The 24,726-nt window shown below is 39.0% G+C and overlaps 2 protein-coding genes across 6 annotated transcripts in view; both read right to left on the bottom strand.

Moving 5' to 3' along the window:
• Positions 1-17,119, bottom strand: part of FSIP1 (fibrous sheath interacting protein 1) — a 75,300-nt gene extending 58,181 nt beyond the window's left edge. Inside the window, exons 1-10 of one of the 5 annotated variants that reach the window (XM_040067716.2) lie at positions 17,032-17,119; positions 14,490-14,616; positions 13,955-14,141; positions 12,992-13,141; positions 11,470-11,642; positions 10,517-10,601; positions 8,952-9,050; positions 6,177-6,268; positions 5,379-5,486; positions 1,441-1,605 (exon numbers count right to left, since the gene is read on the bottom strand). In XM_040067716.2, coding sequence (XP_039923650.1) covers positions 1,441-1,605; positions 5,379-5,486; positions 6,177-6,268; positions 8,952-9,050; positions 10,517-10,601; positions 11,470-11,642; positions 12,992-13,141; positions 13,955-14,141; positions 14,490-14,525 — 1,095 coding nt within the window. In that variant the 5' untranslated portion in view covers positions 14,526-14,616; positions 17,032-17,119. Of the gene's footprint in view, positions 1-1,440; positions 1,606-5,378; positions 5,487-6,176; positions 6,269-8,951; positions 9,051-10,516; positions 10,602-11,469; positions 11,643-12,991; positions 13,142-13,954; positions 14,142-14,489; positions 14,617-15,167; positions 15,547-17,031 lie in introns of those variants that run through there. The other 4 variants (XM_058421068.1, XM_040067713.2, XM_040067711.2 and 1 more) reach the window with 4 other exon arrangements.
• Positions 17,120-21,659: 4,540 nt separating this feature from the next.
• GPR176 (G protein-coupled receptor 176) overlaps positions 21,660-24,726 on the bottom strand; it is a 33,951-nt gene continuing 30,884 nt past the window's right edge. The window contains exon 3 of the mRNA XM_040067486.2: positions 21,660-24,592. Within this exon, the coding sequence (XP_039923420.1) occupies positions 23,485-24,592 (1,108 nt within the window). The 3' untranslated portion in view covers positions 21,660-23,484. The remainder of the gene's footprint in view (positions 24,593-24,726) is intronic.

Below are 24,726 nucleotides of genomic sequence, written 5' to 3'. Positions count from 1 at the left end.
AAGAAAAGAATATGCAGCTTCACAATATGCAACTCTAAGCTAATTCTAAATTAAAATCATAGAACTAAAATGTCTGAAAGCCTTTTACATGCTACAAAACAAAACTGGAAGGCAACTGCTTTTCACTAATGAAAGGTAACAAAGAATTAACTACCTCTTTTTTGGTTGTTAGGTATAATACTACTAAAAAAGGTAATACATTATGCTTTAATTAGCCTACACCCAAATACAAGTTTCTATTCAAATACTTCTGGGCTATTACCTGAAAGGAAACAACAACAATAACTTGGACAAACATTCCCAAGCAGAGCATTCATTATCACAGACAAGTCATATTAACTTCAAGTCAATGCCTTGCAACACTGAACACAAGATCAGGCAACCATTGGCAAGCTCAGGGTAACAAGACATTTGTAACCTGATTACCAACGAGGGGGAGGTGCTTTTTCACACATTAGATCCCAGCTGGTGAATGATCAACATCAAAATGTGATTCCTTGGGAACTGCACTACAGAAAATACCACTAGAGGTAAAACAAAGCCTGACATTCAGGAAGTAGCCAATTAAAAAATGACATTAAAATGCCCTTAAAAAAGGAGGAAAAAAACAGACCCACAGGTATTTTAGCCTTTTAAAGAGATGTTTCTCATACACTGGTAACTGAAAACAGTTTTGCAAATGAACATTTTTAGGGATATTCTCTGATATATCAGTTCTGATATATCCATAAAATGAAAATATTACAGCAGTAAATAAGCTCTGAGCAAATACATGCAAAATAAGAATTAGGGGTTTTTATTTTAAACCCCATTACAGTAGAGGCAACAGTACCAGGGCATGGGATAAATTGGAGCCTTCTGAGTACAAAATTCAAACAATCGTCTCTCAAGGCTGAGACCTTGACTCTTAATCTTCAAATCCCAATATTGCTGGCAAGGCAAAAAAACAAAGGCCATTAAAAACAAGGGACATACAATTTCAATCTATCTTCTACACTCTTTAGCACTGCTTATCGGTCATTACCTTATCCTTCAGATCATAAGTGAACAGGATTTTGGTATCCTGAGATAAGAACAAAGCTGATTCTAATTCCCAAGGGTAAACTATCATGGATAATTTGTTTCTATGCTGAAAAAACCACCCTCATGCAGTTAAAAATGTATGAGTTACTGATATCTGAACATGAAGGATCTTGGAAGTGTGGAATCAACTGTTAAAACAGTTCTCAAACTAAATATGAGTCAAAATAGCAACAAATTATCTTCCATTGTTTTCTATAGCTAAAGTTTCTCACTTCATTCCTTAACACATAGATTTTACGAATAAATCGAGAATCCTAAAGAAAAATGGAAAATATACAAATACAGACACATGTGGTATTGATCTCAACACACACTACAAATAAAATATCTGCAGATGAGCTCTGATCTGTAACCTACCTGACATATCTGGCTTGGACATTTTGAGCTAGAGCTGGAAAGAGCAGGAAACTCCTCATCAGATTGTAGTAGCTGAAGCTTATGTTCTATCTCTTTCAGGAGATGAAATTCCATCGGTTCAGGTGTGTACCCTTCTCCTGGTGCCTGCCAGACAGACACATTCTCCTGTTTGAAGTACAGAAAATACTTAAGTCTCATTCACAAAGGAAATGGATTTTAAGGGCAGTTGCATATCAAGTGTATTTATCTTTCAGATAAACTGTACTTAATAATGAAATGTACACTTTCATCCATCTCAGTATACAGCTAAAATCTCCCAAATATTCATGTCCCTAGCACACTCAAGAGCAGCTATAGAGAGAACAAGTAGAGACATTCATATATTCATTGCTTAACCAAAGAGCAACTTGAATGGACAACCATTTTCCATCTGATAAAGGAGTCAAAAGGTGAGAAAGCCGGACCAAAACTTGGCTTGGAATGAAACTGCAGAGGTTGACACTATGGCAGAAACCACCTGGAGCCAAATCTCAAACAGAGGGTATGAGATGTAATGTGACGCTTGCACCAAAGGAAAAAACGAGGCACTCATAGGAAACCAAAGGAACTGCTCTGAGGTCAGTAGCTGCCATCCTTCTAGAGCCCCTATATGTTATCACAGAAATTCTGGGAGAGACAGAAAGCAGGAAGTTCTTTTCCTGATCATGATTTACACGACATTTTCCTCTTGATAGCAGTTAACACCTGAATAACACATATGAATATATACTCGTACTACATACAGTTGCATATTGGAGTCAGCTAGGCCACTTAACCCAAGCAAATGAGCTCGTACCCACAGACAGATGCAGGTTCTCCACAACAACTTGTCACTCCCTAGCTCACACTCAGGGAAGCAAGTCTGCACAACCCCCGTTCACTGGGTATCAGAGTAGCAGATTACATCTCTCTCCTGACCACAATGAAACACTAGATAGGACCTTAGAAGAGCAAGGATATGTGGAAGGACATGAGTGCATTGCTGGTTTCCTTTCTTTTTCCTACCAGGATAGGACCAGCACCTTGCCCTAAGACTCTAACATCTTTCTTACAAGAAATTCATGTCCATCATTTGTTTCCTGCTTCCAGATTAGTCATCTGGATATTCAAGCAATTGCATCCATACAAGAGGAGGAAATATCAGCTTCCAATTACAATACCACTGCAAAAAAGTCATTCATGGTTCATCCCCATTACCCTAAAACACACTAGTTGCAAAAAGAAAACGAAGCATATCCCAAACACCTGTCATAAATTATCTTCATAATAAATGGAAAAAAAAAAAAAAAAAACACAACAACAACAACAACAAAAAAAATACCACCACACAAAAAACAGAGTCAAGAGGGTGTGATCCTTTTTGTGAAACAAAATCAGTTCTAATGCTTTCTCATACAAGTATGATGGGACACAATTAATGAGCGTGATCAGACCTGAGCTGACTCCAAAACAGCCACTCACAAATGTTTTAGATGCAAGCCAGCTTTGTGGAAACATCTGTTCAGGTGACAGTGGCCACCAAAACATAAGTATCCTGCATGGTATTACACTTGTGTCATGTTAACCAACCCCTAATCAGAGAATGAAGATCACAGTGCAAAACCACAGAAATTATTTTACAGGAGCCCAGTAAATGTAACTGGGCTCATTAGCTTCAGCTCAGTGTCTGCATCCCATACTCCACATATCCAAATTACCCCACTAGTCATTTTACTCCAGGATGAAATAGACTCACACATTCTCTTTTGTATTTTCAGGATAGCTTTGCTTGGAAAATAAGCCTCTGTCCTGTCAATGTTTCCTGTGTGTTAACTCAGAACAATACTTTTATAACAGCACAGCCAGTGCTTTTGGTGGAACATCTGAAACAAATTATGCCCCTGCAGCTTCAGCTTTGACAATTAGAGTAGCATGAATATGTGTACTTCTAAAATATTTTAATACTCATAAAACATTCTTTCAAAGAGTGAGAAGTGCCATTTGGATACTTGGCATATATAGTAGTACAAGTCAAATGAAGTTATGTAATCCACATTACACCATACAGAGGAATTCAATACAACATGACCAGGTCTGTCTTGATTGACAGCTTCCAAAACATTACTTCAGCCAATGTGATTGCTCTTGCTTTTTAAAAGTTAGACTAAAGTAAGATGAAAGAGGCCATCAGCTGGATAGTTACCTATCCAGCTTGAAGCTGACTAGATTACTCATAGCTGATAATTTCCTCATGATTTTTGTTATGAAGTAGCCACAGAAAATCCCTCACCCGTAATAAAATTCAAATGTGGGAGAGGAAGGATGTCACCCTGGTTTTTCTGAGTTTTTTAAAGCCTTTTGAAAAACCAGGGTGACAGAAGAATCCATCACTAGACTAGACAGGTCTAAGTAACTATTATCTTTTCTTTTCCTCTACTTTGATAGGAGATTAAGAAGCTTTTTTCTTTAAAGAAATGATCTAGTACAGACTAGAGTAGTCCACAAACTACCATTCTTGTCCATGGTATCAAGAGCATACAACAACACACGTCCTGTGAGATGGTCTACTTCATATCTAATATTAACAGTAAAATCTCTATAGATACATGACAGTGACATGTGTCAAGTAAAAAATGAGGATGGTGCACTTTTCCATTGCCTTGATGCCTTGAGAACTGATGCAAAAAAAAGTACTGCAAGTCAGTTGGAATTTGCATTAGCTACTCTGCATAAACGCCTCTAAATTCTAGGACAGACACTAACGAAAAGAGAAAGAAAACCTAGTAACTACACATTTTGAGAGAATACTTTTGCAATCAGTAAAATATTTTTTTTTTAAAAAGCCACTATTCCCTAGGTCAGAGAGCTATGTTTACTAACAGAATGTTGTTTAAAATATCTTCAGATCTTTAAATGATGACATTTATTAAACTAAAGACCATCTCCTAGAAACAGTGACTGATGGGACAATCAAATACTCTTCGTTACTCTCCATGAGGATTGTTTTTACTCACTTCACTCCTGCTATTCACTGAAGTATGCAGACTGTACACTGTTTAACAATATTATGCTAAAGCACGGATATCTAATGCTTAAGCAGACTTTATATATTTTTAAGACAGAGTTGGAAGCCACAGAAAGATGTTAAACTATCTCTCTAAATGGACCAGCTTCATAAATGTTTTTTCCCCAAGTGTTGCATTTTGAAGTCTGTGGGCCTGACATTTCTAAGTCTGAAGGGATTTTAGCTTGCTAGCAGTGCTAACTGTTTCACAAGGGAAAGGTTCTCAAGAAAGCTTCTTCTCAAAACAGTCTTGGCAAAACAACTATCCTTTCTCAAAACGATCTTTCTCCAGGTGGTGTTTTGCTGTTTCTCTAGTTTCACCAGTGGGATTGGAGAGGTGTCGTTCCTATTCTCCGATCATGTTAAATCTGTATTGGAACACCTTATAAAAGGTGGTAAGAATTAGACAATAAAGCCTTCCATACTCTTTGCCTTCTGAAAAATACTTGGAGTCTTTAGTCTTTCTTTCGTGTCCTACAGCAACAGAAGTCCATTTATCAGTCGTCAAGAAACTGTTGTTGCGAGTTTTTTGCAAGTAGTTGCTGGCCTTTCTCCCTGAGACTACAGCACTAACCACTCAGACTGATATTCCACAACTACACGTTTTATGCAAAAAAATAAGTCATTGTCTCCAAGTGCAGTTCTGAGGTTCCTTCCACCCGTGCCTAATTTTTTTAGGTTCAGCTGTTAGCAAAATTAACAAAGAAACCAATGAGAATTCATTTTTGGAGACAAATTCAACAGAATTTCTCCATCTTTTCTCTCATATCTCAGTAGGGTACTTCATGGTAGGACTAAGATCAAATTTAGATTTACTGTAAAAATAACATAACAGTACAGATGAAATTTGTCATACCTCAAGATCCTGCAATTCAATTCCATCTTCTGTATCTTTCAAGAGTTCAGTTAGTCTTTCCTTTTCTCCCTCAAGCATAACAAAATGGTTTCCTGAGTCCTTTGCTAGCTGAAATATTTACAAAAAGAAAAAACCCCATACTTTAGAACTCCACTAACTCAAACACCTCCAAAACAAAGTTTTTAAATTCTATTAAATTAACAGCCAAATCTTGTTTATTTACATAATACAAATTATCACTCTGACAGGAAAATATAGTAGCCTACATATAATAAATTTATAATCTTATCTTAGTCTTTGACAGCAGGAAGGCAAATATTTTTCACTGGATGAAAGATCATCATACCTACTAGGTCCTCACAGGAGAAAAAAAAGCAGGAAAATCTAGGTATGTATTTTTTGACAGAGTGGTCTCATCCAGGCTACACACGAACAATCTGTATATCTATCCCTTATTTATGCATCAGGACATCGTTCTTTATCTTAACAGTAAATAATTTTTTTTTAAGTCTTAAAAAAAGCTATGTCCAGGCACACACAATTCAGCTTCCAGTACTCTTTATCAAATGCATAGAAGCAATATTATCCTAACCAATATGAGCATCCAAGCCGAGAACTGCCTAATATAGTACTCTGCCATAAATAGCAGTTTTCACAGAAAGGTAATTTTTTTCATTTATGCCTAATTAGCTTCAAAAGTTTCTGACTTTAAAAGAAAACTGTCTTCAGAAGTACTTATAGACTAAATTCTAGCCAACATTTAAATAAATGTTATTGATTTTATGCTTTAATGCTTACCTCAATGTTCTTTTTAATGAAATGCTGGCTGGTTTTATTTTTGCTATGTGCTTTTTCTGCTGATTTTTCTGTTTCTAATTCACTTGGATAATCTGATGTTTGAAGAAGAAAAGTTGCTACATTATAATCATTCCTATTCTGATTCAACACAAACTGTAATAACATCAATCCCATTCAAATCTTTAGCAAACATATAGAGTCAAAAGACAAACTTTTTGTATTATGTTTTCATTATTTATGTAAATAATATTGTTATATTTAAAACATACTATTGCCAAAATCTAATTTAATTTTCAACTTTTTATTATATGAGATCACTCAGTGTTACAAAGGCTAAAATACTTTTGGATTTCCGACCTCAAAAATGTTAAACATGGTGGCCTTAAAAGCCACGGCATTCCTTCAAACCCTATCATCGTTGCAGTTTTCTCATCATTACAAAACCAGACAATAATTTTTTTGCAAACCACAGAATTATCTGGAGACATATCAAGTACATTTTTCTAAATAAAACAGCTGAAAAACAGATGATATGATTGATATTATTATAACAGCTTATAAAACAAATTTTGTTAAAAAAATAAAACTCATCATAGAGCTGTAAATCTATTAAACAGACACATGATATTCTAATAACAATAGGTTGCTATCCATGACAAAAAAAATGGGCATGATTCTGTTTTTCACAGACTTTTACCATGCTTAAAATAACAATTCCTTTACGAACAGCAAATATTTGTCACATTAAATAACAAGTCTGAGCAAACACAATCAACTTCTAAATCTCAAGAACTACTTCAAAAGTAGGCATGGTACTTTTTCTTTTCTGGAAAGCAGAAATTTGAAAAATGGGTGGGTTATTCCCCTGAAAAAAATGAATTTGACATGTGAGATAATAGAAGACAAGCTATATGGAAATAACTCTTTTTCAGAGTGAATAGAATGAAAGCAAACTCCCTGAGATATGAATTAAGAAATTCCATGTATCCTTCACACACAAACCTTAAAGAACTGAGGTATTGCATCTGACCAAGAAACCCCCTCACAATTCAAATGCACAACTGTTCTCTGAAAGCATCCTGAGCTTTCTTTACCATTTACCAGGCAACATCACGTGTCAAGGAAATGGATCATATAGGACTTTAACAATCAATATAAATATGACTATATGACCATGGAAAATTTAAAGAGATTGCAGCTAAACAAATTTAGCATATGCAAATTTTGGTAGATTAGGCACGTATTTCAAAGATTTAGCATAAATCTTGATGAGATTGATGAAGTAATAGCATAAAACTAGTGCATACATTCTTCTTCACAAGCTCCTCTTGCTTCAGGGTCTGCCTTTATGACAGCTGCGACACAGAAATCCAAAAGCAACCAAAACACTAATTCTTAACTATTTCAAAAGCCTCCAGCAGAAATAGTAAAAGTCATTTAAAGCAATATATTGCTCACAGGCTGTAAGTGATCTCTACTTCCTGCATTCCCCAAAGTAGGAACATGCAGAACATCCCAAAATAGTGCAACTGATAGCAACTCCCAACCATGCCTGTACTGAAAGCTCCAGAAGTCAGTGCTGTACTGAATACTGGTAATGAAACCTGCCATCATCATTTAAGAGCACTCTAGCACAACTCAGAAATTTTGAAGAAGGAAGTTGAGGGTCAAGTTTTATTTTAAGGGAGGAATAAAAACACGTGGAAGAAAGGCAGAGAAATTAAAAGCTCCAGCCCACAAAGTTAAGGTCACATACTAGGGAACTAAGATAAGTGATAAAATGATAAAGAAGCTGAGTTCCATGTTAAAAATTAAAACATGCAGTCACATTCTACAAACTGCAGAGATATTGCTGCCATCAATGCTTCAGCCTTGAGGAATGCACTTATATTATGTCTTTGTCATCTTAGCCAGTCACCAGGAAGACTAATTCCTTCTGTTTACACAGCATGGTAGTTGACAACGAAATAACGAGTGCAGCTGATAGCAATGGCAGTTGAAGCTATTATTCTTATATCACAACACATGTGAAAAGTTACTAACCACAACTAACCAAAAATTTGAATTTCAAATAGGGAAAGAACAGAGGCATACAAACACAATTCCATTTATTCTGACATGTTGGACACTCTGCACCACTAACAGCATTTGAAACGTCTATAAAGTGCATGATAACACATGGTCTCTAAAAGAATCAGCAGGTGTTAGAGTTTTGCCAGAAAGTACTTATTTCATAAAATCAGTGCAGACTTTACAATAATCAGCATAGCAAAATAAAAAATAAGCTGTCTCAAGATTTATGTTTGACACAAATCCAAACAATTTCTGCTGAAAACAAATAAAATACAGAACAGCTGCAGTTGCAATCAGCACCACTTGTAATTTCTGGATGGCTTCTGGAATATAAGCCTATTAATAAAAGCTACAATACCTTAGAGGAATAGCAAAGATAAGTTTTTAAAGAACTGCCATTAAGAATCAATGATACATTTTACAGTTACACACCTCTTCCTTTTGAAATGAAAGGAAAATGGTTTTATAAACCCAAAAGTAAAAATTTTCTTAGCATGTTGAGTAAAGGTTTTAGATAAGTCACAAAGATGTTCTCTTCTTTCATTTGCAAGAAGGTTAAAGAACTGTCACTGTTCAGTAAGGAACCCTGCTTTTTCCCATTTCACTGCCCTTGCCACAAAGGCTGAGTCTTCATTACCCACCCATTGTACATGTTGTTTTGCCATTTCTAAAAATACAAACTCTACCATTAATAAAGCTTACCCTGGTTTTCTTGGGCTTTATGGCGATCATAATCTTCAGGATTCATTTGTGTGTGAAATACTGAAGTATATAGTTCATCTCCTTTAGCATGGGAAGGATCTGTAAGGATTTTTTTCCAGTAAAATTCAATTGAAATGTATTTAAAGATCTAGCATCATGTGTATTATACTATAAGACCTCACACTTGGAAAGTAAATAAATTCACTTGGATAAATGACATAGGCACTGTATTTCTCAAGAAATAAAGAAGGGGGAAAGTGTAAAGTGTGAGTCATATGTATGTCGTTTCTTATGGCTCTGTTCTTGTTTTTAACAACTACTGCCCATAGAAGACAATTCATCACATTCTCAAATATATAATCCAAGGCCCTAAAGTTCAAATGCGTCTGCCACACCATGTGGCAACTCATCTAAAACTCTGAATGAGAATAAAGCATTCAGGTTTTCACAGCTGGTGTCTGCCTGTGCATGAATTATTAGACTTCCAAGCGACTTAGGTCAAGGGCATAGTCTAGAAAAACAGTGTTCAAGCATCCTAGTTGTTTCTGTTACTCAAAGAAAAAAATAAATCAATTAAAGTATTCATATGTGTCAACTGGAAATATAAGTTAGAGCAGTAAGTTGCAGTCTATACACTTAGCACTTACAGAAAAGGACTCATATTACAAAGAACCATATGAATTACATGTGATTTTCACAATGAAAAAAACATACAATAACCAGTAACAATGAGGTGTGATGGACTTCAACCGAACAAATGATTTTATTAAACAGAGCACAAGGTAAGGAATTTAGGGCTGTTTAATCAACTCCTGATTTACATTTCTGCTATGAGTGTGTCAGAAGGTCCTGATGTGCCTGAAAGGCTTGGAACACTTAAGTTATTAATGATTTTGTACCTGAACTTGTGCTTGATTTCACAGCTACATTAAAAGCTATAATAGTTCTAATCTATAATTTACTTAATAAAGCTCTATCAAATTCAAGTTCTGAAAAGCAGAACATATGAAATGTATTCCATTTCAGTATCAACCAGGGCATCCATCAAGACATTAGTTTAATCAAATAAATACTGATATAAATACGACCTGAAAAGTAAGGCACTAGCATGATACAGAAAAGATGAAGATCAAGCTGGGGGAAAACTATAAATCTAAACTATGCAGTTTTGTCAGCACAGTACACCAGAAACCACATGATGCACACAGTCTCTACAGGAGGTACTTTTGAAATAAAGGAGTTGGCAGTCATATGGTCTTACTTGTCTACTGTTATTTTAACATATCCTGACATCTACTGGAGACTGTCTAAACATCACCCGTAGAAAATTGTTTTCTTCCCTTAGTAACCCAAACTTTAGCACAGAAATAAATGCAGGTTACATTGTTAATAGTAAGTTTTGTTGAAATATTTTAACTACACACTGCTACCATTATTATGCATGTATTTCCAACATTCAAGTCCAGATTTTTTGGTCAGCAATAACCATCAGACCTCAAATCCTTATTCTCTCCCCAAAAAGAAAAAAGATAGGCTGTCACACAATTGTGTTTCTCTTTACTTACCAGCTGTATCATGCCACGATGAGAACAAAGCTAAAAACTGATTTGTGTTTTCTATTTCCTCGTGGCTTCCTGTGGTTCTGATAGACTATTTAAAAGAAATAAACTGTTTATGTATAGATACACCCATGTATTTAAAGTAAATTCTTTAAAGTGAAATACATTGTCTGCTTATCAGATCTAATGAACTTCAAATCCTATTAAAAAATTCTCTTCTCACTTTATTTTCTTCTTGAGGCTATCTGAGTATCTCCTGAGGTTATGACAAAAGTATGGTGAAACTTTAAAGCCTCTGTTACATAATGTTTTTTATGTGGAGACCCACTTCACCAGACAAGAAAGTTCTGTAATGTCTATGTGGTTCCAAATCCAATGAAATTATTAAATGCAATCAAACCGATCATGTTTTTAGCAACTCACATTTCTATTCATGTAAAACAGAGGAAACACTAATTTTTTTGAAGGCATTCAACTGCTAGAGGCCAGGATAAGTATAGGGTAAAGGAATTTGTGCTGTAGCATTCTTATGCCTTCCTCAGGCAGCATCTCTGATTTCTTCAACAACAGACAGTACTGAAATAGCTGGGCCTAAGAAGGATCCCACTTGAGCAGAATAAACGCTTTTCAGTCTGGGTTCACAGCCATTACCCCTTGACACACCTTACCCTCCCTGCAAATGGTGAACTCAAGCATGATACTATGCTAGGAAACCACAGCCAGATGCTTGTATATTTGGCAATTTTTCTTATCAATTTTTAAGGACCATGTCCTTCTTTCAAAGCTTACGCAGCCAATATGTATTAAAAACTATTCAATACTTCTTTTTAAGATCCTTTTCTTTATTTTAGTTAGTCAACTGTGAGTTATCTAATAATAAGGCTTCTGTGAAACATGGTAATTCTGTAAGACAGTACTCTAAGATACATCAGTCACAAAATAAGAAGAACACTTCTAACCTGAAGTTCCTCCCAGAGCATTGCCCTCATTTCTTTGCCTCGCATTTTAACTGCTTTTTCCTTAAAACACTGTTTTTCAAGTATTATGTCAAGTTCATTCATTTTCTTTATAGCCGCTTGAATCTGAGCATCTATATCTGTGTCTTCAGAACATTCCAAGTCAGAAGAGTCTGCTGGAGAATACATTGAAAATTAATGTTAGCTTGAAGCATGCCAAAAAAAACCAAATACTAAAAAGCAGTTCAAGTAATTTGGCAATACCCATAGATAAGAGTACAACATTCTCCAATATATGTTAATTTCTAAACCTGTTTGTAGCAGGGAAAAATACAGAAGTCTTTGCAACAGAGTGCTGAATCAAACTTTGAGCTGTAGCAGTTGGATATGGAGGTGTGGGAGAGGAAAAGTCACCTATTTTGGGCAAGTGATTTGATTCAAATTTATAATGGAAGAGTCACAACATCTCCACAGTATCAGCAAAAATCATTGTGTTTAAAAATATAAAATATTTTTTTCAGCCTGACTAGTAGAATACATTTCGAAATTAATAATTCTGGGGTTAAGAGAGACTCTGTAATATCTCTGCCTTTAAATATTAGAGAAGTTTCAGTTGTATGTCTTAGCCAGACCAGATTCTGATACTGGTTCTAGAAAAATGTCGGTATAAAAATTAAAAACTGTGAAACATGATGAAAACTACCCTTGCTTAAAGTAGATTTCTCTATTGTCTCCTTTTCCCTAAATATGCAGATTATAGTTATAACTTTTAGCTTTTCCCTTTCCTCTAGCATCCTCATGCTCTGTCCTCATTTACAGCCTCCACATTAAGAGTAGAGGAAACACTTGTAGCACTGTCCTTAATCCCACAGACTTACAAGTTTTGGACTCCTGCAACACTCTATTTCATTTTCTAATCTGTTGAGGTCAAATGCTTTATATAGCCATTGATCCAAGGATTATTGTGATGCATTGGTCTACTTTATGCCATATAAAGATGAGGAATACAACAAGGGGAGAGCTATAAAAATCTAAGTGACCTACAGAGGACAGACGGACCCAAGGACAGATGGTAAAAAAAGGTACTTATTTCAACTGGCCTGAACTCAGCAGATTGCTATAAACCTTAAACTACTGAGTGAAGCTTTGAGTTCTATCCAATTTCTGTTCTGTAGATATTAATATCATGTTTGGTGGCCAGCATTGCTGCACTGGATAGGATAACTACTGAATTCTGCCTTATTAGACTGATTGAATCTACAGAAAACTCAAATTCTATTATAGCAAAAATGAAAATGAATATCCATTAATAAAGCAATCTCTAAATAAAGCATTCATCCAATATCTCTTGAATAGCATAATTCATACACATGTTCAATTTGCAGCATTCTTTTATAACTATATAATATACACACAAATACACAACCATTACAAATCCTCTTAGAAGCAACAATAAGAAAAGGAAGAGGCTTTATTGCACTGCTCATCTTATACACCTGAAAGCTACTATCTGATTTTGCATTACCTGGTTTTCCTGGGGAAGGTTCACAGGATTTCAAAGTCTGTAAACTAATATCTGATTTTGCATTACTTGGTTGTCGTGGGGAAGGTTCACAGAATTTTGACATCTGTGTTTCAGTGCTTTCATCACCAGAATCTGAATTAGAGCTACATCCTGAAAAAAACAAGGAAAAGCCTTTCACAATAAACCAGATACATTTTTGCCAATTAGGGATCACCACAGAGCCCTTGCAGTGGGTTAGTTTAAAAAATAGTATGTCCTAGTACACCAGAATTCATGTTAAAAGCAGGAGCAGGAACCAAGAGATTTCTTTTGACCCCAGTTGTGTCAGGAAATCTTAACTAAATTTCAAGATGGTCTCCAAACATCTGCTTCACTTACTGACCTTTGCATCCACTGGTAAACAGTCGGACACCCAAGAGCATTAATACATTACCATTTACAGAATGACAGAAAAGTGCCATGAAACACTGCTGCAAGAGCTTCAATTAAAGTTATACACTGCATACTCATATTTAAAGTATTTTATTAGTATTAACATTGTTCAGTTGTTAAATACAGTAACTTGTAATCACAAATTCCAGGGGTTTATTAGGATACAATGCTTCTAACAAGTTATTCTGATTACTTGGAAAAGTTTGATAAAAACATCTTCATGAAAACACTTTCTAACATGATTCCATGGAACACACACAAATGGGTTTTCCTGATCTTATTTAAGCCAGAGCACAGCTTACGCTGCCACAAAAATTTACTGTACTGTACTGACAGTAATAACACATTTATTTCAAAGGTGGATTTCAAATAGTGAAGAGAAGTGAAAGCATGGATTTTGACATCTTCTTTTCCAGAATGAATTTTGCCTATTTGCAACCTCTATTCCCTCCATCAGTAGAGTTGTTCCCAAACTCTAAAAACTTGATATTTGGCGTAGTCACAACACAAGAGAGTTTTAGTCATTCCCACCTGACAATGTGTCAGGATTCCACAGACACTTCAGAAGAGACATGGTCGTACTCTCCGCTGTTTGCTGATCTGTTCTTACTTCCTGGACATCAGATTTATCTCTGTCATCGCCTTTGTTTTCTGCTGCACAGCAATCTTCTAGACTGCCTCTCTGATAACCATCAGCCAAACTGACAGGTGAATCAACCTATGAAATGTAAATTATTGCCACCATGAAAACAGGAATGTTTTGGCTGAAGAAGATAACCACAATTCTCACATACTATCACAAAGGACAACAACAATTCTGTACAATACTGCAGTGTACTTCTTAAAGAAAAGGACCATTTCCAGGCCTGATACTGATACTAAGAAAGAGTTCTCTTTCTTAGATTTCACATTGATTCTCAAGCTCATCATTCTCGAGACTGTCAGATTTGGGATTGCCAGGCTAGGGTACATATGAAACTAAAAAAGCTGAATATTACTTCTGTAGCATTCTACTATGAAGAATTAGGCATAGAGGTTTTAACCTGCTGAAGGAGTGAAAAATTACCTTTTGCAAATATGTTTCTGGTGTTAATGACTCCATAGATGTATTTAAAGATCTCCAATTAGGTCTTGAGCTAGGTGTAAGCCTTGAAATTTCCTCCAAGCTCCCACTTGTAATATCCACTGTTAACCTAAAATTGGGAAAAAGAGAGAAAAATCAACATTTCAAATGAACGGTTTCATAATAAAAGCACTACAAGCCCTGCAATATTTCAGATATAGATCATGTAAGTTTCAAATGCTTTCTAGCAACTCCATGTTGCGAGGTTTTTCCGGTTTAGCTTGCCACTCAAGCACGTGCTTTTTAATATACATACAAATATCTATTTATATCATCAAGCCAACCAAAGTATTCAAGCATGCTTACTATCAAAGACACTTTGAATGACATCAAGTAATCTCACAGCAAGGGAATCATCATAGCTCTTCTTTTCCTTTTTTTTTTTTTTTTTTTTTTTTTTTTAATCATTGGACCGACAAGGCACCAACAAAAGAATGAGGCATTTTAGACACATCTTGTACACAACTAAAACAGCGAAATGCCACTTATGTTCATATAGGAAGTTCCTAAACCTAAACATTCACATTCCCAACCTCTGTTCAGTTTTGAGTTTAAACCACAGACATGCACGTTTCTCTTAAAAAACAAACAAACAAACAAACAAACAAACAAAAAAACCACCAACACCACTCCTGTGTGAATTCCCAGGAATTAGACCTCTAAGTGCATTATGACACGCACTGGCAATTCTCAGAAGGCTCAAGTGAATACAAGTCTTTAGTTCAATATAAGCGAGGCAAGGAGGAAAAAAAGCGGGCGGGCAGGCAGGGAGGAAGGCAGAAAGGAAGGCAGGGAGGAAAGCAGAGACGAAGGCAGGGAAGAAGGCAGGAAGGCAGGAAGATAGGGAGGAAAGCAGAAACGAAGGCAGGGAGGAAGGCAGGCAGGGAGGAAGGCAGGCAAGCAGGGAGGATGGCCGGCAGGCAGGGAGGAAGGCAGGCAGGGAGGGAGGAAGGCAGGCAGGGAGGGAGGATGGCCGGCAGGCAGGCAGGCAGGGAGGATGGCCGGCAGGCAGGGAGGATGGCAGGCAGGCAGGGAGGATGGCAGGCAGGCAGGGAGGATGGCAGGCAGGCAGGGAGGATGGCAGGCAGGCAGGGAGGAAGGCAGGCAGGGAGGGAGGATGGCCGGCAGGCAGGCAGGGAGGGAGGAAGGCAGGCAGGCAGGGAGGATGGCAGGCAGGCAGGGAGGAAGGCAGGCAGGCAGGGAGGAAGGCAGGCAGGCAGGGAGGAAGGCAGGCAGGCAAGGAGGAAGGCAGGCAGGCAGGGAGGAAGGCAGGCAGGCAAGGAGGATGGCAGGCAGGCAGGGAGGAAGGCAGGCAGGCAGGCAGGGAGGGAGGATGGCAGGCAGGCAGGGAGGAAGGCAGGCAGGCAAGGAGGAAGGCAGGCAGGCAGGGAGGAAGGCAGGCAGGGAGGGAGGAAGGCAGGCAGGCAGGCAAGGAGGAAGGCAGGCAGGCAGGGAGGGAGGCAGGCAGGCAGGGAGGAAGGCAGGCAGGCAGGGAGGGAGGATGGCAGGCAGGCAGGGAGGAAGGCAGGCAGGCAGGGAGGATGGCAGGGAGGGAGGGAGGATGGCAGGCAAGGGAGGATGGCAGGCAGGCAGGGAGGATGGCAGGCAGGCAGGGAGGGAGGCAGGCAGGCAGGGAGGAAGGCAGGCAGGCAGGGAGGAAGGCAGGCAGGGAGGGAGGAAGGCAGGCAGGGAGGATGGCAGGCAGGCAGGGAGGAAGGCAGGCAGGCAGGGAGGATGGCAGGCAGGCAGGGAGGATGGCAGGCAGGCAGGGAGGATGGCAGGCAGGCAGGGAGGAAGGCAGGCAGGCAGGGAGGAAGGCAGGCAGGCAAGGAGGAAGGCAGGCAGGCAGGGAGGAAGGCAGGCAGGCAAGGAGGATGGCAGGCAGGCAGGGAGGAAGGCAGGCAGGCAGGCAGGGAGGGAGGATGGCAGGCAGGCAGGGAGGAAGGCAGGCAGGCAAGGAGGAAGGCAGGCAGGCAGGGAGGAAGGCAGGCAGGGAGGGAGGAAGGCAGGCAGGCAGGCAAGGAGGAAGGCAGGCAGGCAGGGAGGATGGCAGGCAGGCAGGGAGGGAGGCAGGCAGGCAGGGAGGAAGGCAGGCAGGCAGGGAGGGAGGATGGCAGGCAGGCAGGGAGGAAGGCAGGCAGGCAGGGAGGATGGCAGGGAGGGAGGGAGGATGGCAGGCAAGGGAGGATGGCAGGCAGGCAGGGAGGATGGCAGGCAGGCAGGGAGGGAGGCAGGCAGGCAGGGAGGAAGGCAGGCAGGCAGGGAGGAAGGCAGGCAGGGAGGGAGGAAGGCAGGCAGGGAGGATGGCAGGCAGGCAGGGAGGAAGGCAGGCAGGCAGGGAGGATGGCAGGCAGGCAGGGAGGAAGGCAGGCAGGCAGGGAGGAAGGCAGGCAGGGAGGAAGGCAGGCAGGCAGGGAGGATGGCAGGCAGGCAGGGAGGAAGGCAGGGAGGATGGCAGGCAGGCAGGCAGGAGCCCCGGCCTTACCGCGGGAGGGCAGCAGCAGCAGCAGCAGCAGCAGCAGCGGGCGCCGCCGCCGTTGCCTTGACGCCCAGGCCGGCGAGGTCTCGCGATAGGTGCGGGCTGTGGCGGCGCGGTGCTGGCGGTGGCTCCCGCTCCGTTCCCGCTCCGTTGCCAGGGCTCCGGACGTGACCGAGCTCTCCCTGGGCCCCGCTGCGGCTCTGCCCTCTCTGTCCCGGGAGAGAGCAGCGCTGCCTGCAGGGCGCCTCCTTCTCCGAGCCCCCCCGTGCCGCACCCGTTCGAGCGGCGGGAAAGAAAAGTCACCGCGCTGCCCCTCGGGAACGGTGCCGGTGCTGTGAATTACTGGTGTTCTCTGCGCATCCGGGCTTCTGCATTAATTGTGTCATGCTCGCACACAAGGATAGTTGAATCACTTTTAAATAATCCCGTTAAAACTTGAAATTATTACTGTGGTCACTTTTTACGTGAATATTCACTGTTAATAAGGAATTAATAAGGGGAGCGCAACTGCCTTCCTAATCCCATCCCTTTTTATCTCTCCTGCATTTAAACAAAATGTGAGGACTAACATTAAAAACGTTAATGTTCGACTAACTTTAAAAAAAAAAAAAAAAAAAAAAAAAAAAAGACAACTCCGGGCTTCTACTGCTTCCTTTGACACCCAAGTGTGTCCAAATCAGGTTTTCATTGGCAGTACAAATTCACAAGAAACAGGTTTTTTCTGAAGAAACAACATGCATCTCGTTCAAATTAAGATTTTGACTGACAATTTTTTGTGCCAAAATAAACCTCACTTAGCTAGTGGTGTTATGTACTGCGGTCTGCAGTAGAGCTTTTATTGATGCCTAGAGTATGTGGCGTTTTACTGTCACATGTGCCAGTGAATAATTTTTCCTGGTTATTTACTGTAGTAGCAATGCAATGTAGTTCACAGTTAAGAACTGAAGACAGAGAAGATGCACTAACAAACCCTGTGTGGTTTTGCCTCCTCCCTAAGCGTGCTGAGCTCTGGTACGTTAAAATTATAACACGTCTAGTGATTCCTAATGCAATACCATAGCGGTGTTTGGATCCTGTGCTGCTTGCCAGATGGTGCAGATGATGATTGGAAGGAAAAAATAGAAGAATGCACATTTACATGTGCAAGTTGAGTATCTAAGGCCAGCAATGACAATGAGAAAGCAATAGAATGGACAATATCATTCCAAATTGCCTAAACTAAAATATGGGGTTTGTGTATTAGGAATTACATTAACTATGCATAATGAGGTATGGCAAGCAGCTAGGTGTAACTGCCCCAAAATTTTTTCCAATGAGGCTGTCACATCTGAGATTGAGTAATAATGGCTTAGCAAGGATATCTCAAACCACAGTTGATCTTACCATCTGCTATATGTCCTGGAAGACCCAAAGAAGAGGTTCGTAGAGTTCCTCTCAAATCCTGTAAATCAGGTCCTAAGAGTCTTCCTCTCCAATAAGGACTGAACTTTTTAAATAACATTAAATATTACATAATCTCAAATACTGTTATGGGTGGCAGGTGTACTTATACTGAAGCTTGAACAAGAAAAGCTGAATCAAGGGTGTGCTTTCTTTTTTTTGCCTTTCCAGGAACAGGTCAATTTTGTTCCAAGATAAACTAGATAGTTCTTTGAAGTATGACAATTAAAAAAAAAAAAAAAAAAAAAAAAAAAAAAAAAAGGTTGGAATGAAAAAAACTCTTTGTGTCTAGGAAGTGGACAGCAAGAAAAGCACTCCAAGATGTGTTTTTCATCCTAAAAGATAGGTTATAACATGATGAAATCACATTTAGACAAGCTGTCTTGATGCTCAGAACACAGTTGTCATAGTAACAGAATTTATTTATGCTTTTCTTCCTGATCCAATTAAAAAAAAAAAAAAAATACAAACAACATGGGACATACAGGGAACTTGCTCCCAATTACTACTGCTTACTTTCATACTCCACTTCAGAAAAGCCTTTTAATAGAGAAATAGGTAATCAGAACTCTTTTTGAATGCTCATTAGTTATTTACCTTTGATTAGTTTTTATATATTTCTATGTACTCACCTGAAGTACCTTTTATTTACCATAGGCAGTATTTCTAAGGCGGACTGTAGCAGTTCCAGTATTCAGGTTAGGACAAGCACAGATAATATTCACTGTATCAATTCCTCTAAAGGTTAGGGCAGTAAACAGACTCTTTTCTTGCAAACGACAAGTGATTATGTGTTAGTATATTCTGACTGATATGTGCCAAGTCAAGGGCAAAGAGCCATGAATTCTGGGCCATATTCAAATTTTTCCAGAAACCCTTGGTGAGGATGAGTTCTGCCATGTGCGCCATCTGCAACAGTGATACAGCACAGTAACCTGCCAGCTGAGGGAGACAGGCCAAACTAAAACGCTAAGTCCAGACTCAATGATAAAACTTCCATTGTTTATTATACCTTTGACTTGAATTGGAATAAATGCAAGCGTTGACAAAACTGCTTTCCGTGTTGTGACACCTTCTGCTGCAGGACAAGAGCAGAGTGCGGGAAGCAGCAGCTCAAGGTGGACTGTGTCATGCTGAAATCTCTCAGTGCTGCGGTGGGAGTTTGCACCAAACGGGTGCAAGGCAACCCAAAAAATTTGATCCTGCAAGTTTCTCAGGACCTTCTGTAGCTTAGGAAGTGATCCAAGCAAAATGCAGAGGGTTTAGTTTCACAGAAATGGAGGCCAAGAAGTTGTAATACTGCTTAGTCAAGTAGTGTGCACAAAGGAGTTTCTGGAGGAAATCACCATCCCAGTGCAGTATGCTTAGCCATAGGGAACCTCAGGATACAGAGCTGCTGCTGGAGAAACCCTGGGTTGCATTAACAAATGTATATTCAGGAACTGGATCTCACTTGGTATTTCTTATGCTTCCTTTTAAAAACAGTCCACTTTCTCCTTACAGAGAAGAGCAAAATACACTTTTTAAAGTATTCCACCAACATAGTATTATTTGGTACTAAAAGATTGTTTTGGTTTTTCATTTCATTCAGGTTTGGGGTTTTTTTTGTTTGTATTATTATTATTTTTTTTATTATTATTATTATTATTATTATTATTATTTTTACGTGATGTTTGTTTGAATTTAACAGTATTTTTTAAGGTTATCTCAGAACAATAAATTGACATTGTTCTTGTAGTCTTTTCATCCTTTTAAAATTATTTCCTCCTTTGTTTAATATGTGCTCTATTTTCCTCCCTTAAGTGCTAGAATGGGGTTTAACTATTTCCTACCTTCAAGTTTATTCTCCAGTAGTAAGATTTAGCCTTTGAATCATTTTGCACTGGCCAAATTACCCCAGCTTTTTCTTTTTAAATTCCCATGGCTTTGCTTTGTATTTCCCTTTTGTTCTTCAATAATCTAGAAATAAACATTTATCTTACCAAACTTTAACCTGTGGTGGTTAAAAGGAACCACAAAAAAACCAAAAAGACTAAAAAAAACCCCATAAGTTACTTCTGTGTAACTTTAATGTGATGGTATAACAGGACTTGATTTTTTTTTTTTTCCCATGCTGGAACTGGAAAACAGTTTTTCCAGGTGAATAATTTGAACAATAATCCAAGAGACAGCCATAATGACTCAAGGCTACCACTGTCTTACACGGAATTAAAAATGAAAGTCAAATACTCCATCTTGCATAGTGTTTCCTGATGGCAGTTCTAGCATAGAGAATGGTTTGTGAATTTTACACAGATTAAACAGGCTGGGTTTTATAAATATTTTTTTTTTCTATAAAAAGATGTGCTTTTGTTAATCTTTTCCACATGAATAAATTGCTGAAAGATGGACTAAAAACATCCTCAGTTCCTGAGGTATGGAAAACCACTGTAGTTAATTTCTTGCTGAAGGATTTCAATGTCTTTGGATATAATCTGCTAAAAAAAATACAATCAAGTGTTTACTTTTTAAAAAAAAAAAAATAGGTATTTTTGTCTCAACAGTAAAAACCCATCACAAACCCTTCGCCTTCCAGATATAACACAAGATTATATACAATTTAACTCTAAATTTTTTCACTGGTGTTTCATTCAGCATGAGAGTTGAAAAGGACAGAACCAAGTTTGCTTTCTTCAAAGGAATTCAGATCTGAGTAAACATTTATCCCCAATCAGTAATCAGAGATTTTGAGCAGTACCTATATGTAAGCAGGACATGAATGTTAAACTTAGCCAAAATTCATAAGGAAACTGCAACTCCTACTTTGATTTTTAGGTTTTCAAGATTTTCTCAATGGCATCTGTTCTTTCACTTACTTTGGAAAAACAAACACTCCATTAAATTACTTTTTATTGGCACTTAAAAAAATACATGCTGTAGTACTTCTCCACCTCTGCCACAGAAAGACCAATTTTTTTTCTGGAGTCTTTCTTCTGTCTGATTTCAGGCAACCTATGTTTGTCTTCTCATCTCTGTATCTAAGAAGGGCAGCTCAGGCTTCCACCACCCACCTGGACCCCTTGAAGACTTTTTCTCACTCCCAAGCTGAGAAGCTCTTTAACTAGCAAGAAATTAAATGCACTGAAACCAAAGAGGAAATGGAGAAAAACATATTTTACACACTATTTATACACTTTTCTTTAAATACACTTTTATTAAAACATTTGCTTTTAATGACTTGTAGAAATCCACAACCTTGGAGCCATCAGAAGCTGGTGACTTCCTTCAACCATGTCAAAGGAAGAAAAAGTACATTCTGCTTTAGCAGAATTTTTTTCTCACTTTTAAGATTAGCTGGTTGGATTTAGTAAGTTACCGTGAACTTGTCAAGATTCTTCACCTTGTCCCTTTTAAAGTATGCTTTAAAGAAAACTACTTTCATAAACAGGCAGTAATCACAGATAAAGGTTCAGCATGCAGCAAAAGGCTGAAGTACAGGAAAACCACAAGGAGCAAACAGGTGGTACAAGATTGTGCTTTTAAGAAGCAGAGACAACAGAGACAACACTGACTGCAGATGACAGACTACCTGAAACTGAACAAGAACTAAAATGCCACAGCTGCAATAGTTTTAGGTCACCTAACAAGACACAGTTTAAAGTTCACATTCAGTATAAATGAGACATTATGCCTGTGACTGTGCAGAGAGGCAAGCTGCAGCAAAATGCCTGAACTCTCACAGAAAGGCTGCTGAGCTGATACCAGGGTTGGCATGACTGACTCACTCAGGAATTAGGCACCAGATTTGAAAGTCTTGTGTTCATACACTGGGTGATCTGCTCTTCGAGACGAGTGGAGCAGGAGGGTTGGTATCTGTCTGTGAAGATGGAAGGAAAACTTCTCTACCTCTGGCAATATTGAGCAACAGCATTAATAAGCCTCTGCCTTTTGAGGTCTGTTGCCAGCTTCTTCACCCAACTGTTCAGTTGTCACTGAAACACTCAGAATCCCTCTCTGTGAGTCTCTGTGTGTGTGAGAGTGAGAGATTCAGAAACTGAGACTGTCGTGCTCAGAGAGAGGCCACTAGCATTTCACACCTATTTCTTTCATTTGCTAGCTTTCCCCTAAGAAAACAGCAGAGTGCACCAGCAGCTAAGTTTATTTCAAGGCTTACGCCTTAATTGCTTACCTAATACATACGTTACACTTTAGGGACGTTTGTATATGCCCTTTATCACAGGATTCTTACCACATACATATTTGTTTATTGGAGTCAGGATTTGTCCTGCATGGTCTCCAATCCAGTTTTTACTCAAACTACAAGAATATAAGTGGGATCTTTATAAAAGGTTCTTTTTCAGGTCTTTTTCACGTTTAACACACATGATGATTTGGGTATTCTTGGATTTGTGGAGGTTTTAGGCTAAAAAACAACGGGTTAAGTTTTAAAATACTTTAGATGTTTGGAAGATGCTTGGTAACTAATTTGTGCAAAAAAATTCAACAAGTTTTAACACTGATCAAATGCACGTAACAGAAAACAAATGCACTTAATAGTCCATCCTACTTCATTAATGAAATGTGCAGAATCTTGCTGTGTCTATTTGTGGGAGAGTAGGACTTACCATGCTGCATGTCTTCTGCTCTCTACGGCCTTTCCTGTTAAGTTACTTTGATGCCCAGTCCATTTCAATACAACATAACATCTCCCAGAAAACCAATTGCCATATTTCCATAATTCAGCCGTAAAAAGAGTTCCCAAATTCATACGTACTTTTGAAAGTTAGTAACAAGGTATCATCATAAGGATTTCAGAGATCAAACTACAAATTTCCATATATATTGGATATATTATTTTCATTAAGTATTTCGTATTAATAAGGAACACTTGTATATATGTTTTTCCTTTTTTTTTGTTCATTTAACTTATATCTGGCAAAAAAAATCAGGCTGTAACAAATTTCAACATAATCAAGATCCATGGGATCAAACATGTAATAGAAAGTGACCTTTCTCTGTCACTTAAAGCTCTTGCTCTTACTAAGAATCCACCTTGGGAAAGATACTGACTTTATTGTTTCTGCTGACTTTTCTTTCTGCTTTACACTTAGGCTGTTTTGTCTGGATTAGCTCCTCGGGGGTATTCCCCAAAGGAGGCAGGAGTCGCTTCTTATTGTTTCGGTTTTCAGAGAGCCACTGTGGAGGCAGCTCAAAGGGTCCAAAACCAAACTGCATGGAATACTTGTCATTTACTGTATCACCTTCTGTGGGCACAGCTGGGGCCACCTGAGCTGCAGAGTCTGCAATCGTCTGTGGTATTAACCTGTGAACTGAAGTCTCTTCTAGCTCTAAACTGGCGGTAGGAATTTTTTTCCGCTGAAAGTCACCAGAGCCAATGGATTTGGTCTCATTCTCCTCATCTTCCATCGGCTTGAAGATTTGTTGTTGCCCTATGTGAAACATCTCCAGAAGTTGGCTTCCTGAATGGACACTGGGCTCCAGATTATCATCTGCAATACCGCCCGAGCTGACAATGTTTCTCCTGCTAAACCTTCGGTGCAGCTGTACTATTGTCGCCACTAAGCACTTCCGTACTGATTTGTTAACAGTTAAAAATAACAAAGGATTGGCCAGCAAAGAGACCTTGGGTAACCAAATAGCAGTGAGGAGCAAGAAGACCGAAATATCTGAAATATTGAGTATGGTGCGGTAAATCACCAAAGTCACATAGGGGACACTGCAGAAGATAAATATCATAACCATGGAGAGCAGCATGATGTGGAGCTCAGCTTCTCGCTGGGAGGCATATGGGATAGAAACTGTATTCTGAGGGGTCCTTAATGCAGCTATGATAACTTTTTTCTTCTGGCTGGCACTCAGCGCTCTGCGAATAAGAATCATAAAGAGAAATACCACAGCCACCGGTACAATCACAGTGGTGATATTATAGATGATGACATATATCAAGTGGCCAAGGGAGTAACTCCAAGATTCAGAGCAAGTGGACATGGCATAAATATCAGACACATTTGTCATAGCAAATACTGGAATGCTGGCCACTATTGCATGGGCCCAGATATAGATAACCAGGTCTCGGGATTTTGCATCAGATATTTTTCTTTCCAGGGGGTATAAAACAGAGTAGTATCTGTCAAAAAAAAAAAAAAAAAAAAAAAAAAAAAAAAATTATAATTATTTTCGTGCGCATGCTGCTTTTGAGAAACCTCACCGGAGCCACCTGAGCAGAACACTCCAAATCCCTAACTGGGTTGCTAACTGACT

The sequence above is a fragment of the Hirundo rustica genome, chromosome 6, assembly GCF_015227805.2.
Source record: "Hirundo rustica isolate bHirRus1 chromosome 6, bHirRus1.pri.v3, whole genome shotgun sequence".
NCBI lineage: Eukaryota > Metazoa > Chordata > Aves > Passeriformes > Hirundinidae > Hirundo > Hirundo rustica.
This window is presented reverse-complemented; position numbering and strand designations above follow the sequence as displayed.